The 17,419-nt window shown below is 38.2% G+C and overlaps 1 protein-coding gene across 1 annotated transcript in view; it reads right to left on the bottom strand.

Moving 5' to 3' along the window:
• Nucleotides 1–17,419, bottom strand: part of DOCK4 (dedicator of cytokinesis 4) — a 412,253-nt gene that overhangs the window by 186,535 nt on the left and 208,299 nt on the right. The window contains exons 10-12 of the mRNA XM_077807794.1: nt 16,836–16,896; nt 14,270–14,402; nt 11,759–11,847 (exon numbers count right to left, since the gene is read on the bottom strand). Coding sequence (XP_077663920.1) covers nt 11,759–11,847; nt 14,270–14,402; nt 16,836–16,896 — 283 coding nt within the window. The remainder of the gene's footprint in view (nt 1–11,758; nt 11,848–14,269; nt 14,403–16,835; nt 16,897–17,419) is intronic.

The following is a 17,419-nucleotide window of genomic DNA, read 5'->3' on the forward strand; positions in this document are numbered from 1 at the left end:
TGGTGCATATCAATTTTTAAAAGCTGATAACATGCAACTGTTTATTAATGAATTGAAAACATCAAATGTTTTTAGGCAGGAAAAAAGTACAATATGGTATATTCTCACCCCAAGGTGAAGGTGTTACTGTTAGAGGGGGAAAAAATCAATATTTATAAATTGGAATTACAAATTGTGTTATTCTTCTATATTAAAATCACCTTTAGTTATGGCCAGAATTTGGCTTTGTTTTGCACATCTTTTATATTAACTGTATCTGAAGCCATTTTACAATTCAACAAGTTCACTGGTTGTGCAGTGATTCTGTAGTAAAATGAGGCAGCTATTACTTGATCAGTAGCAGGTTACTTAGGCCCTTGTGTATCAGTGACTGTTTTATTAGGAAAGAGAAAAGTTAGTGAATGCATTAGAGAGTTTCTCCCTTGCTCTTTAAGCGAGTCTGGTTTCAAGCCTCATACAGAGAGTAACATCTGCAACAGCTCTGCCCACCTTACCTAGCACTGAAGAGAGGGTTTTTAATCAAATGCTGATACTAAGTCTTGGTATGAAGCCTCATAGAGAGAGTAACATCTGCAACAGCTCTGCCCACCTTACCTAGCACTGAAGAAAGGGTTTTTAATCAAATGCTGATACTAAGTCTTGGTATGAGACTCAACTTTCTTGACAAGAGGCTAGTGTTCTATCATCTGAAACATACTATTGTCTAATACTTTGATAGTACTGTAATAACTGTGTGTGTTACTTTACAATTATTATACAAATATTTAAAACTTAGGTAAAGTGTAGTCTCATTTTCCAGATTTACTAGACGCTTCACGTTTGTAACTTCAGGCAAACTCCTAAAATGATCTGAAAAATCATGTTAATGTTCTATAAAGTATATTTACAGCGGCCTTACCCAAGTAGCTATGCAAGTTAAAACTGAAGAAATGGGGTTGAGTGGATAAAGAAAAGATAACATAAAAAGGCAAAACACAACAGAAAATAAAAAGTAGCAAAACTGTATATGATTTAAGACTCGGCAGGAAGTAAATCAAATTTTTCTGTTAGTAAACATAGATAAATATTAATTTTGTAATCTTTATTGGTACATCACGTAAGACCGAGCACGTGGATAGATATGGTTTCCTCATAAAGCTCCTGCTTTCCTTCAAAGATGTTTTGTTTCAAATCTGGGCAGAAACCATCTGCTACTTTTAATGCAGGAAATGGATTACAACCAAAATACTTTCCGATAATTAACCCTTCCATGGCAATTGGTACAACTGGGTTTCTTTAATTACTTAGTGCTGGATTGTTCCACCATTACCCATATTGAGTAGTACTTACTCCATGAATAGCATAACTGAAAGTAAAGTAACTACTTGCCCCCTATCTTTAGGGCCTGAACTCAGATGTTAGGCAATTTGCTCAGCATGTTGATTCCTGACAGCAGCCACAGGGCCAGTGCAGAGCAGGAGCTTTGATCTCCATTCTGTTACCTGTGTTGCATTAGCACTATGTTAGGTATTACTACCAGATAGCTAAGCCCCTTTGTTTTCTGTTTAAACCGATTTTTACCGAAGATTTCCCATGTTTTACAAAAAGTATTACTCAGAGTTTTTTTTTTTTTATTTTCACCCTACTTTTGAATCATTCAAATGTATAAAAATAACTTACTTTATTAGGAAAATACAATACATTGCATGAGATACATGTATTATAATACATTAGTCTGTGTGTATACGCAAAGCTGCCTGTAAGGCTATGTATTAGTCTAGAAGATACACACAATAAACAAACAGGCTAGCTCACAAGCTCTGAAGTGCGTGCAATTCTGAACGTACTGATTAATCTCACCCCCACCACATACACATTTCAAGCTGTTAGCAGATAATGGTTTAAAGATTTGATACACTAAAATGGGAAGAAAACAAAAATCTGTATCAGAATACATTTCAGAACACAAGGAAGTATTCAAAAGTTTTTAAAAAACAAAAACAGGAGAAGAAGATGAAGTAGAGTGTATGCACTGAAAATGGTACGGTCCAATTATTACATGTAAATCTTTATAGGCTAATAGTTCTAAGTCTACAACAGTAAACTTTTTATTCAAATGAAAAGTTTTATTTGGGGATTAGAGATATATTGTTTTCTTAAGCTCAGAGGTAGCACTGTGTTTCGAGTTTTGCTTTAGTTCTGCAGCAAACCACGCTCATGAACGAAATTCAAAGCATTAATCTACTGAACACTTTTCCTTCCCCCGTATTTCTGTCCACCAAAATAAACCCCATTATTTACTCAGAAAAATTATTAATAGTTTTTTGCACTGATTTTCACCTGTTTTTATTGTGGTGGTAATAAACACTGATGAATTCCTGGGGAAAATTAAATAAAAACAAAAACTGAAAACAAAGGGCCCTACAGAGATAGTACACTATGGCTACCCCACCAAAACTCAATGATGATTTGTCCATGAAGCTCTAACCTTACTTTCCTCCCATTTCCCTCCCCACAGACAGGAAAACGGGATGAAAAACAAAACAAAACATTCAGCTACTACTCCATCCTGGCCTGTGACATGGGGGAGCAAGGACAGAAGATCCTCCTCTCCTTTGGAAAGAAACCAGGATGAAAATTTATGAGGAACACCAACCTTCAGGCTTATCGAAATAAACCAATCAAGGAATTGGCAGTGTCTGTTCTAAGGGGTAAATACAAAAGCAGTGGAAAAATTTGACATTTATATTTAGTATGTAACAAGTCAAATTCTGGTTTTGATCTGGATTTCTCTCTTTTCAGATGAGGAGAATGACTGAGTTTTTGAAGAAAGAAAAACTGCCAGTTGGCTTTGAAAAGGTGGCAAGGCAAAGTGTTATGTAGAAAGTAAAGAGGCTGAAAGGGGTTTTTGGATTAAGGGAAAAACTTATTCCAGCTTTCTGTCCACATTTGCACTGACAGCAAGGCTGTGGACCTAGCACTGTGTATGTTTTCTTATATGGTTAATGAGTGGAAATCCAGTAATATATGTATCAGTAATTAAAAACAGAATTTTCAAGCATTTTTTCCTTTCCTTTCATCAGACAACTACTACAAAAAGCATTCCCCTGATTCTGACTATACCTTCTATTGTTTACAAAACGACTATAAGTTGGTTGTTAAGGTGCAGTTCAGACTTCAGCTGGAGATGCAATAGACAACTGTTTTTGCACAAAGGAAAGCAGTCTCGTTGCTTTGTTCATCATCAGCACTTAAATAAATAATGATGCTGAACAAGAAAGAGGAAGATTCAAATGCAGGTTTTTCTCTTCTTTTGACAAGTATAAGACATCAAAATCTGGTGGTGGTGGTAGTGAGGGGGATTCAGATCTTGTCATGCTAGCTTTTGGAAGGAAAAGACTGAAGCTACAGAATATGTATTATATGCCGCATACAGTAATGCAACAACAATATTTTCCATGAGGTGTCAGCAAATCTATCTGAACATATTGGCAAGTTCTTCAAAAAAGCTTTTTCCTGGCTGCTAAGCAACCACAGAGGAATTAATTTCATTAGTTAATGTGAACGAAATAAAAATTCACAATTTACTATGACTGTACAGCTACTGAATACTCCACTTAAAATCACTTAAAATTATCTCATTCTTGCTTGAATTACATGTCCAACTCTCTCTTTCACCCCTATCCGCGCCTCCCCCCCATCATGAGTTTCTCAAAACAGAGCTGATCATCAATCATGCAGGCTTCAGTTACCAAACCTTCCTGTTATCTGTAACAAGTTCATGCCCCCCAATATCTTGCGCACTGAAAATTCATATAATTATATTATCCAAACCTGCTAATGGTCTTCTGGGACACATGAATAATTACATCTTAGCCACATTACTTCATGAGACTGGAATATAATATACAATATATCTGAGTAAACAAATAGGATAAGTTGTATTGTGATGCAAAATCATGACCCTACCATTTTTCAAGTTGACAATTTTCAGATTGTCCTATTATATTCGAAGTTATGAGTCTCCTTTGTCCACTAAGCACACTTTGGATCATATCTTTAAATAGTAAATCTGTTTTTCCTCAAAGGTGTACAGAGATGTATAAGACACACGATTGGGGCCATATAAATGCTTCTTTGCAGGGCTGAACTATGATCAGGGATACCATTATCCTAGGGCGTTGTAAGGATAAGGATCCTGAGTGAGTTATAATGCCTGGAAGAAGTGCAGTTCCTTGGTATTCACAATAATCCTACACACTATCGGTGCTGCAGCTACATAAGGGCCTGATCCTGCAATCCTTATTCACATGAGTAGTCGCCTTGATTCAAGTGGAACTACTTGTGTGAATGAGGAATGGTGGAGCAGGCTCTTTATGTAGCTGCATAATATGACTAGATTTTCAGATCAGAGCAAGAGCATTACGGCTTTGCACACTGAATAGGAGTATGCCATCTACTGAATTTTTCACTCGTGCAATTATTAGCAGAACTGGTCTGAAATAAAATATGAAAACACCTCTTTTGTCAACTTGTTTAATTGTAAAATGTACCTGCAGTTATTTCAGTTGGCTGTATGCATAACTTGTAATAAGATGGTCATACAGCATAGTACAGTAGACAATGTATTCACAACTGTACTTTTGGTATTAACATGGCTACTAGAAAGAACAGCTTCTATTCCTCATTCAGATACTCTGGCTCCTCAGAAGCAGTACTCATAATCTCATAGTCTTTAATGCCAGAAGAAACCATCATGATCATCATACTCCCTTTCCTCTGTTCCCTGATGTTCTATCATTCATCATCCTGTGCCTCTCCAACCCACCCTGGCATTATCATTTTCATTGTAATCAATCCCACTGAGATTTTAAGATCCTTGAGGCAAAATCACTGGGCCAAATTAATCCCACGTGTAATTTCACTAGCAAAGAAGATACCCTAGAGATTAATCTGGCCCATTGTTTTATGTGCCTGTAAATCACCGTGCACACCAATGCCACAACTATATAACAGAATAAATAAAATGCATTAAAGGAACATTATGGTTGCAAAGTCAAGGACTCAAAGTTAGGAAATGCCAGAATTCTGGTTGCTCATATCCTTGTGTGCATGCATTATAATAATTTCCCATTAAAAGTCAAGGGGAGTTGGGCACCTAATGCCCATTAGCATCAAAATATATACAAAGGTAACTTTCATTCTGGTGACAGGTTTCAGAGCCGTGTTAGTCTGTCTCAGCAAAAACAATGAGGAGTCCTTGTGGCACCTTAGAGACTAACGAATTTATTTGGGCATGAACGTTCGTGGGCCCACAAAATTTGTTAGTCTCCAAGGTGCCACAAGGACTCCTTGTTGTTTTCATTCTGGCATTACCTAAAGTTTGAATAATTGACTGTGCATCCTTCATGTTGTTTTAACAGGTTTTTGTGTGTAATTCCCTCAATTTTTTAAATAGGAAACTGAAAAACAAATGACATCATGTGGAGACATACTGATCCGTGCAAATGGGTGATCAGCAGGCTGGAACTCAGGAGTATGCAGACTTCTACCACTTGAGCTAAAAGAGTAACTGGCAGCAGTAACAGACTTTTTCACTAAGCAGATCACCTACTAAAATGGGACACAACACCTCTTGCTCATAGAGTACTTAACTGTTTTGCTAGACAGCAGAGGAATATGGGAATCAGGAAGGTTGTGGAAGTGAGTGTGGTCTAATAGTAACAGAAAGCAAAGCCAAGCACTCAGATTTGGCAAAATCATTCTGAAAGGCAATGGGGCTATGTTGATGAGATTTCCCATATTAGAGACCATAGGTAAATGTTGAAAGATATTTGGTTGCTTCCTACAATAGGGGTATGAGACCTCATTCAATAAGGGCTGTGAAGTGCACAGAATTACCACCAGTCAGTGGAACAGTTGAGACTGGAACTTATGGTGGTCTCTCAACCCAGTGCACCTTCCCTTAGGCCAAAGTAGGCAATGTCTGCGGCTACTGCAACATGTACCCATCCAGAATTCTAGCTCTACCTACCCACTAGGAACAGAGAACGTGCTCAGTGGTGTGGAAATGCAGGAAACTCTTTGGGGCTGGGGCATATTCTGTGGAGATTTTAGCAGCATCCCTTTCACAGGTTATATGAATATGTGCAGAGGGTGATTTTCAGAGGCTTATAAAGTTGTCCAATTTCACAGGGAAAGCAAAAGGCACTTCTGTGATCCCAGAACTATCTCCCTGCCCAATTTCAAATTCTTGTCCCAAAACATGGAATCACAAGAGCGCTTCAAAGAAATTGTTTGCCAAAACTATCCATTTTGCACTAGCCTTGAACCATTTTCACTTTTCTGAGACTGAAGCAGAGAGATCAAGCTTGGAACATTTCAGTATGAATGGTTAAAGTATGGCAAAGTTATAAGCAACTGAAAACAGATTTAAAACAAAGTGTGAGGCAATCTTAACTACAGGTGTAGTTACTGACTCAACTCATAATATTGGAAATGTAATCTAAAATGAACAAATTACATAACATTTTATTAAATAGGACTGGTACAGACAACTCCCCCCCCCAAAATATTATTATGATAATTCAAAGCTTTAAAAGACACTGAGAATACTTAAGCCATTATTTTAACCAAAATCTAATAAGCAAAGAGACAATGCTGTAACTTCCCACATCTCACTTTCAAGGTGCTACATTTGAAGGGATATTTGTGGTATACTGTAAAACAGCCCAAACTTTTGATTCTGAATACAAAGGGAGCTGACTGTTTGGCTTGCACTAATGTCATACTCATGTCAATAATATCCAGTAAAAGGTTGGATCTGATTTATCATTTCAAAAGTGATCTATATTTTGTTATTAGAGTGAAAGCTTTGCATGAAGCACATATGCTGAGGACTACAGTGGATCTCAGATGGTTAAAAATCACTCTGCCATCAGCCTTGTGTCTCAAATGATACCACTACCCAAGGTATTCAATAACCACCAGAAGAGCACTGTTTGTCATGTCCTATTGCTTAGTGAGTGATTCAGTGATTACCAAATAATGCCAATGTAGCTTTTCAGATAAGGAACTGAAACAAACAATATTAAGACTCATATCTCATGTTAATATCAATATTTACAGCAATCCACTTTTATTAAAACAAACCACCTTTTGTAAACTGTGAATTTATCCAAACCTATTCAGAAGCATACCACCTGTTTAGAAACTGAAATTAACTGTTTACTGCTTATATTAATTTTATGTCTATGAGTTTTCTCACTGAATAAAATATAAACATATCAGATCTTCCATCTGTTTAACATCAAGAGGAATTATTTAAATTAATCATGAATTATATATTTTTAAATAGCTTCTTCCACAGATTCAAATGGGCTGCTGAAAGGTATCCCATCAACCATTGCTCCTGCATCTTTCCTGGGATTTCAAATTAATGTATCTTAGGCAAAAATACATGGTTTTAAGGTTTATTTTTTTAAAATGCAGGCAAGTATGAACAGCCAACAGAACAGAACAAAACCAAGACAGCTCTGTAGAACAATAAATATTTTCATATAGCCCACAGAAATGTCAGGCTTGATAACAATATACATCCCCTCTACATTAGGAGTCACTCACAACCCGTTAAGAACTTAAAGACAAATGTCAATTTTCTGAGTGACAAGTGTGTGCAGTAATATCTTTTATTGGACCAACTTCTGTTGATGAGAGGGATAAGCTTCTGTGCCACACGGAGCTCTTGTTCGGGTCTGGGAAAGGTAGTCCCAACATCACAGCAAAATGCAAGATGGAACAGATTGTTTAGCATAAGTGGTTAGCACAATTGTAAGGGACCATTCAAAGTCGAGTGGCCCGTTAACACCTCTGCAGTCACAGGACTAAAAGGGGTGGTTAGTGGGCTACAGATTGTTATAAGCAGCCATCAATCCAGTGCCTCTGTTCAGTCCATGATTTTTAGTGTCTAGCAGAGTTATGAATTTAAGCTCTCAGGCTCATTTTCTGAAAGTGTTGTGCAGGTTTCCTTTGAGGATGAGGACTGGCTAGGTCAGATACCTAGCGATTGCTTTGGGAAAAGCGTTCACCCACAAGCGATAGAGTGCCTTTGTCACCACACCTACATTCATAGATCCAGTAATGACCCCAAAACACACCAAGAAAGCAGTCGGGCACTCAGCTACTGCAGAATATGCTCTGAGGAGGAAGTCTGGGATAGATACCTTAATACACTTAAAACCACCTTCACCAAACAAGGACATTCAACTAGAGAAACAGACCACATCATGGAACGGGCCACCCACATATTCTGAGAGAATTCGCTTCAATACAGAAATAAAAACCCTCTCAGACTGCACACCCCTAGTTCTCACCTACCACCCCACACGGACACATACGGAGCAACATCAATCACAACCCAAACTTGATGGGGACCCCTTGCTGAGAGAGATCTTTCCTGAACCTCCACTTTTGGCCTTCGAAGAACCCCAAACCTCTCCAAGCTCATCATCAGAAGCAAGCTCCCCACAGACCAGGACACACTAACTTAAAGTGGCACCAGATCCTGCCAGAACAGCAGATGCAAAACCTGCAGACTTATCTCCACTGCTACAATGATCAACACCCTCTACAACACCCCTTTCAAGATCCATGAATCCTACACATGCCTATCACAACATGTGATGTGGTGTACCTCATCCAGTGCACTAAATGCCCCAATAACAACTATGTGGATGAAACCAGACAATCACTATGCTTTTGAATGAACTCACACAGGAAAATGATAAAAGACAAAAACAACCTAAACACCTGTAGGTGAACACTTTTCACAAAACAATCATTTTATATCTGACCTATCAGTACTCATCCTCAAAGAAAACCTGCATAAAACTTCCAAAAGATGAGCTTGGGAGCTTAAATTCATAACATTGCTAGACACTAAAAATGATGGACTGAACAGTCACACTGGATTTATGGCTTATTACAACAATCTGTAACCCACTAACCCTCCCTTTTGCAGAAGTGTTAATGGGCTTCAGCAGTGTTACTGAGCATCCTCAGTCCGTGTGAGCATGCACAGTACAAGCCAAGCAGCAAATCTGGTGGGGGGGGGAGGGGAGATGCACATGACCCCGCATGTGCCCTCTCCCCACAACACATTGCCTCTGACTCTAGAAGTACCGTTTCCAGACCTGAAGAAGAGTTCTGTGTGGCTCAAAAGCTTGTCTCTCTCAGCAACAGAAGTTGGCCCAATAAAAGATATTACCTCACCCACTTTGTCTCTCTAATATCCTGGGACCAACACGGCTACAACTACACTGCATACAATTTTCCGAGTGTCATTTTTTTCCAGTGGCTTACGGATCATGATATCATGGTTATTATTTTTAATGGTCGAAACGTGTCACATATTTGTGAACATTTTTAAATGAAATAATTCAAACAAAGAGCAAGATACCTGGGTTTTTCTAAATTAATTTGTATATTCAAAACTCAGAGTAACTTCAACTTCAGTTCAGCAGTTTATTCCAATAGGTGGTGCTAGTAATTTCTGCATTAGCTGTAATAGCTATTCCTTTCCTACTCTGTTAGCAGGCTCTGTTGTGAAATGTAAATTGCTGCTCACGCACAAATGAAACTGAGAAAAAGTAAATTACTTTTACTTTTATCGGCAGCTGAACAAACTCCAGTATTTAAAGTGGACTCTGTCCAGACACATACAGGGAGACCACAAATCACAATATCAAACGCATGAACAATCAGAAGGGTTTACCACAGGAATATACCCAGGCAATTCTGTTTGGAGAATAAAATCTTCCTGGAGAGTTTGACTGCCAAGTAGCAGGCATTCACATTTGCATCAATAGTAAACATTCCTTTCTTGTTTTTAGAATGTTTTTCCCTATACATCTCAAAGAACATTTGTCCTACAGGGCGTATTGCATTCCAAATGCCAAATTCTGGCCCACCATCCTAAATACAAATTGTCCAGTATCAGTGCAAAATACTTTAGTGGTACTATTTTTTCCTTCCACCTCCATAGAGGGGTGATGCTCGGTATCTGAGGAACCCAGAAAGTAGGTTTCTTATTATATACACTGAATTCACAAACAAGTATTCTTTTTGCATCATAATGCATTTTTTTGCAAAAAAATTTAAATGACAAGCTACGGCTATCCTAGCCAGGCTTCATATTAAATTATAGAGCCTTAATTAGTGTCCTTTAAATTCAATTAATTTGAATATTTAAAAATGAAATGGAGCATTAGAGCTTTTTTCCCCTCACACCTCGCTGAAGACCACGTTTCATGTAACTTTTCAATACAAGTTTCACGTTTACAAATCAAGTTAACTGAACTGTACAGGCCTACTTAATCTACTAAATTTATGGGTTTACAACTTCAAATGATACAAGATTGCACTGAAACATAACATTAAATTGAAAATTAATTCTCACCTGAGTTTCTTCTGCAGTTAAATTTCAAAGTTTTCAGGACCAACATGGTTTTCAGGACCAACATGGAAGAAATAGGATTTGAAAGCAAAAACTAAGGGCTCATCTGAACAGTGGGGTAGTGCATTCTATAGGGGTGTGATTCCTAAAGCGCACCAATGTGCTGTGGATTAATTGGTCCATATAGACCCTGCTGGTACGCACTAAACATTCCCTACAGCACTTAAAAGTAGCACTGTACTTGTTAAAGCGCAGTAGGGAACCTTTAGTGTGCACCAGCAGGGACAATTAGACACCCACAGCTGGCCTATGCTGCAAGGTGGGAAGGTCCCAGAGTGTGGGCTCCAGCTCGAGCCCAGAAGTCTACACAGCAATGAAAAAGCCCCGCAGCCTGAGTCGTGGAAGCATGAGTTAGCTGGCACGGGCAAGGTGCAGGTTTTTAATTGCAGTATAGACTTACCCTCTCTTTCCAGCTAGAAGAGGTTTGATTGCTTTCCTGGAGTATAGTGGTTAAAAAAAAAATTGCCAATTCCAGGAAGCATGTAAATCTCAGAGTCTCCTGTCTGGCGATACAGAGCAGTATTACAAGGCTACTAGGCCAACTGTCTCTGTCCCTTAACATTGCTTATTGCTCTTCCTACTTTATCCATTCTCATGATGCATTGTGCAGGAGGTCAGACTAGACAATCATCATGGTCCCTTCTGACTTTAAAGCCTATGATTCTATGAGTCTGTGATTCTATGACAGCTATGGATGCTGGCTATGGAGGCATATCAAATGCTTTAGATGCCAACAAAATGTATGTCCCTCACCTACTCAGCAAGAGGTTCTGCGAACAGTGTGGTGGCCTCCCACTTTGCCTTGCCTAAAGATTCTGATACATCATGTCAACAACATGATCAGTTTTCTATTTATAATTCAAGATCAGCAGTATTATTGACCAGGCAGCACTTCCAGTTGGATACCAAACACCAGCTCGCACCAGCTGAAGATTTAGCCTTATACTTGAATCTAGAGACTTGACTGTAATCAAGGTTTCACAGCAACTTGGCACCCCTTCAAAATGAAAGTTCTTAATCAGTTGCTTCTGTAAGGGAATTCAGGGATGTGCTTTTAGGTTTTTAAGTTGCAGATGAAAGGCAGGATGTGCAACTGCTGTGGAACCCCTCAAGTTTTTAACCAATACAACAACAGTAGCAATAGCATTCCTTTCTCGTGAGTGGAAAACAACAGTCATAAACCCTTCAAAAAGAAAACGTTTTATTTGTAAAACTTTAAAAAATAACTAAAATAATGAAATAGAACATTTTGCAACATACACTCACCAGCATTGGAGCCTGTCAGGTTGTAACGAACGTTTAGCTTTTTGATGATGTTTTCATGGATCTGATACCAGTCACTCTCTGTGTTGCACCTATGAAAATGGTAACATTCTTAAATCTGAAATGAGAGCTCACAGTTGTCAGACCCACTGTAACAAATTTAACTGGCCTCTCCAAATAAATCCTCTTCTGCTCACCAACTAGCATCTTGAAATTTATCTAAATCAGCAGGTCATATTGGTGGCACAATGTGGGTTTTGACATGATGCCCAGTGAAACAGCTTGCCACAACAGGGAGCAGTGTCATGGCAGCACTCAGATGCTTTGGTTGAGGATGTCACTGTAGGAATGCTTGCTTTGCCTGGGAAATTTGAGTGGAAGGGTGTCCTTGGTGGCACTCAGTAATTCAGCTCCTGCTGAATTACTCATGTGTATTAATGTCTTCTTCAGCTCTAAATTACAATGAAACCTCCCTAACGTGACCATTCAAGAGCTCAGCAGAAACAGGACATCTAGTAGAGATTATGTTTAACTAAAGGGCAAAGGAAATTATGTTCTTAGTTTCACAGGGATAGGAGGCTGCCTATAGGAGAAAGCCATTTGAATAGATTAAACAATGCTGTAGGTGCAAAAGCGTCTTGCCACAACTTTAAAATATAGCATTTTCATTTGCTTTAATTAAAAATTTTGAATTCCATAATCTGAACACTATTTGAGAAATATTCCACAGAACTTTTTCTGGTCATTTAGACTGAAGTTAGCCTCAGTATCAAATTTGTTCTGTTTTATCTAACTGAAGTACTAACGCCACATTTATTTTTACCAACCACAGACTTTGAAAGTGAAATTCAACTGTCCAACCAATACCTTTAACAGCATTGTATCCAACAGAGAGCACTTTAATCTAGACTGACAGAAAATTAAAGTAAAATAAAAGTCAGCCACCTGTTCACCGTCATACTAAATTGCCATCAGAAGCACTGCTTCCCGCAGTTCTAATTCAGCACAGTGGGGAATAAGAGACAGGTGAAGGGCTGCTTTTTAGAGACTGAAGTGTCTTCAAGACTCAAGTACTAAACTACACTGGAAGAGGAATCCGTTAAGTGTCTGACTAGTGTATCTCAGTTTATACTCTTAGAATAGATCATCCCACAAAATATTTCTTAACTTATCGAGCCCAAGGTCAGCAGGGAATTCTATGTTCTGTGTCACCGCATCCAGGAAATTGAACTTTCTTTCTATCTACTATCAGCCAAAATTTCATCTGCCATTTAATAAACCCATGCATTTAAAATAATTAGATTTTGAGTGAGATGTTTTGGTTTTCCAGTCCCCTGCACTTATGGCATTGTTAATAATTTACATTTTTTGCTATTGCAGTTTTGTAATTGTTTTGCATCATTATATATAAATGATTGCCCTGCCTACTTCTTTCTGGAGTGATAAAGTACTCTTGGCAGATGTTTGGGCAGTACAAGGAATTTCAAAAAAGTCCCCAAAACACTTCACATTGCCATATAAAGATTATTATAGCAATTTCTCTGCCTAAGGTTGTTTAAGCATTTCTATTCTAATCCTCCATTTTCAGTAACTTTTAAAACGTTCTGAAACTTACCTCTCTCAGGATCAAGTCTTACAGATTTAGGCTTTGCCCAAAGGAAAATCATTTTGGAAAGCTGGAGCAAAAACAATTCAGCTATTTTGGAGTATGAGTAGAGTGAAAGACAAAATACACTTTCATGATTATCAAAACACTGCTCAGACAGTGAAAACCTATGGGTAGAAAGCGGCAGTTCAACAGGGAGAGGAAGTGTGTATACGAACTATGAACAAATGAAAAATCACACTATCGGAAAGCAAAGTACATTTTTCAGGGAGCTCTTGCAAAACTTGTAAAGTGCGCTCTAAAGACGACCTGGCTGTAGATGAATGCATGGCTTAGCTGCACAGTGAAAACTCCAGTGAGGGTGTGCAGCAAATTGTTCACTGTGTTTCTTGTAAAATGGCACACTAAATGAAATTACACAGGCCTCGATCCTGAAAACTTAACAGGACTGTTTGCATGAGTATCTGCTTGATGAAGGCCTACAGACGTAGAAAAATGTTATGATATCCTATTGCATTATTTGATAATTGTATCCAATCAGGGCCAGATTAAAGTAACACATGCACCTCAAACTCACATATTTCCTGACTTCTGAATGTTTAATTGTGCAATTTTTTATAACATATTTTCATTTTTGAAAAAACAAACATGAAGAGTTGATGGAAATTTTTCAACTGCAACAAAAATGGTGAAAAATTCTGATTTTTTTATCAAACCTTTTCCCTATTCTTTGACCAGCTCTAAAATATACTATTTTATATTATGGGGGATTAGAATGGAAATGCTTAAACAACCTTAAAGGACTAAAGCCCTTTACTTACACTAATTAAAAGCCATTGCTTCTTGGTACAGACTGATATAAATGGACTCCAAACCTCTTAATAAATTAAAAGGAAAGAATCTCTTACATGTATACTTTTAAGATAAGGTCATCCTTTGAGTCTCCTGCCAGTAGATCTGCAATGCTGAGGACTGCACAGCCAAAGGGCCGTCGGTATTGTACGTTGCAAGCATTTTTCTTTTCTCCAGCTCCCATTCGGCCTGTCAAATATAACACAAATATGATGCATAATCCACTAAAATGCCTCTTTCTAAAGCCACAGAAAAGGAGGGAGAGACCAGCTCAGCTGATACCTGTAGATAACTTAATGGTTTTTATGAGATTATGGCAAGCATAGTGGTTACAAATCTTTTCCATCTTTCCATATTTTCCACTTAAATTAGAACAGTAGAAAATATGAAAAGTGCATTACACTTATAGTGCATTTGTAAGGTCCAAAACTGAGAGGACACTGGTTACCTTCTCCTGAACTCCCCTATCATATACTTCTTGCTTAATGTCCAGTAACTATATTCAATTGGGCAATGCTGCACCAAATTTAGCATTCAGGTATCATGTACTACCGGACATTAGGTCTTATCACATTTGTAAATATTATTTCACGACAGTTGTTGTTAATAGTCCTCTGCCCTGTGATTGATAGGAAGTGCTGTCTCTGGCCATGACAATTAAGCAGACAGGTGCTGCCACCATAAGAGGCAATTCAGTAGCATAAGTGGACTAATGCAAGAGCAGCTATTAAAGATGAAAGACGAGGAGAGAACAAAAAGAAGAGGAAAGATGCTGGAACATAAGAAAGCAAATAAGTATAAAGAAACAAAGAAGCAAAAGGAAGTAGTGATGAAAACCAGACCTTTTTCTAATATTCTTTCCCCTTTTATTCAAAAAACAATAGCCCAACTGCATGAACAAAGCAATAGCCCAACATGCAGCTGCATGTCCCGCATGAAAATAGAGGGGAATCCCTTCCTTCACCTATTCTGCTCAATGACAGCTATGCACCTTTTCTACCAGGTGCATATGTGTTTGATGCCAGTTTCTGAAATGAAAAGCACTTGGTCATAGCTGTTGTCGGAAAATGCCTCCCCATAACATTTCCCTGAATCACAGCAGCTAGGAGAGAATCTTATTCTCTAGAATCTTTCATTTTCACCAAGTACATTGTCCAAATCTTATTTTAATCTCAAATATTTCAGCAAGTGTCCTTGGTCTTTCAATAGCTCTCTCTCATAATCCCACATCAGTGCTATGTTTATGCACTGACAAATGGCAAACTATTTATGACTCTGCAGTGTTCCTTGCTCCTTTGGAATAAAAAGATTCTGGGTTCCCTACTGAAGGCCCTTAAAAACTGCATTGACCTTTCAAAAGGCCTGATGGTGGAGCTATGAAACACATAGAACCTATTTCAACTTTACAGAATCAGAAGACAGAGACTTTGAATTGATGCAACTCAAATAGCATATGCAGTGACTGGAATATCAAGACTGTCATACAAAATTCATAGGCATCCTTTCTGGAATCTTAAACTGATCTAAATGCAAAGACTTGAGGTTTTTTTCCTTGCTCTAAAAAAAATGGAAAAACAGAGAATTAGCTTCCCCCTTCCACCCTCTTCCCGAAACTCTGCTGACACAATGGCAGGCTCTTATTTGCAATCTGGATTGTCAATATTTCAGAAAAATGGTGAAACAAGGAGGATTCTCTACCTTGACCTTATTTTAAAGGTTTATTCTTACCAACTTGGCTGGTTGGCTCAAAAGTTAACATTTGGCACCATTTTCTCCTCAAAATTGTTTACCACCCAATTTCCTACACCTTACTCATTAAATAAGTATATGTCTCCCAGCTTTGAAGTCCTGGTGATACATCACAACCATATAAAAAAGAAAAAAGTATACAGAAAAGATCTGAGACATTTTGCTTATTCAGGTATGTATGCATTATCCAAACCCAGCGTGCAATGCAGATGATTATTACAACAAAAATAAAATACTCTTCAAACAATCAGGAAGAAATGAAGGTACACTTAGTGCTGTACATCAACTATATCATTATTTTACAGGCAACAATGCATATCTCTAAGAAGAGAAATACTCAGGAAAGATGTGAAGATTATTTGAGTTAACTCAATATAGCCACGAGACAATTTCTTAAAGAAATAGATTAAATAAAGTACATGCTCTTCACTTCTACAGAACTTAAGCACTGTCTTTGGAGGAAATAAGATTTGTTCATAACATGTGTTAAAATTTTCTTAAAGGGAACAACATCTCCTCCATTGCAGTTTCTTTTCCCTTATCCCACAAAAAGGGCACTGAATTTGTTTGAACTATGTAAAAGAAAGAGTACACATTGTCATCACTCCATTTATACTTATTAAGTCTGCTAAATTTCCAGACAAGTTGTTCTACTAGTGCAACATGCCTGAAATTACTCTGTGAGAGAAGAGTGGGTTTTTAAAACTCTTTATAAACTCATTCATTATGCTATGCTTTTCAAAGCTTACACAGACATACAATCAGCGAATGTGACATATGCCATAAGCAAAACTCAAGCACATTGTCTTTCCTTTATTTACTACCCAATGCCTTCCAAATGTACAGCTTATGCTGGCAGGCTATCGTACATACCTATGCGGATAATGTGCACAGTGATGTAGATGTCCTTCCTGAGTTCACTGCTACTCAAATCCTGCAGAGAATCAGAGTCTCATTATTTTTGACCCACAATTAAAGTATGACATTTAGAGATCTTAGCATATTACTCTATGTGCCAATGAAAGTGATAAATGAACATGGAGTACACTTTTAACAGAGGATTTGTTACAATACAATATTGAAAAATTACATTCTTGAACACTTTAAATTTGTGGCCATGCAGGAGTATGGGCAACTTCTGTCCTAAAATGCTATGGAACAGATTGTGCCTTGCTGCATCCAGGTTGCAGAGGGGCAGGACGTAAGGAGCTCCCTCATGAGCCCCTGCACATCAGTGATGCACGACTGCAGTCCCTACACTCTTTAAAGCACAAGGATTGTTGTCTCCAAGCTACCTCTGGGTGCAGGAGAGACAAGGAGGAGGCGGCGCTGGCCAGCCTTGCAGGGAGGAATATGCTGTACCTGTGCACTGGGAAAGCACCAGAAAATAGGCAGAATTCTTTCTCGTGTCCCTCCAGGTGTGGTGCAGCTCTGCAAGACCTTTAGCATTGGTCTGT

The sequence above is a fragment of the Eretmochelys imbricata genome, chromosome 1 (assembly GCF_965152235.1).
Source record: "Eretmochelys imbricata isolate rEreImb1 chromosome 1, rEreImb1.hap1, whole genome shotgun sequence".
Taxonomy (NCBI): Eukaryota; Metazoa; Chordata; order Testudines; family Cheloniidae; genus Eretmochelys; species Eretmochelys imbricata.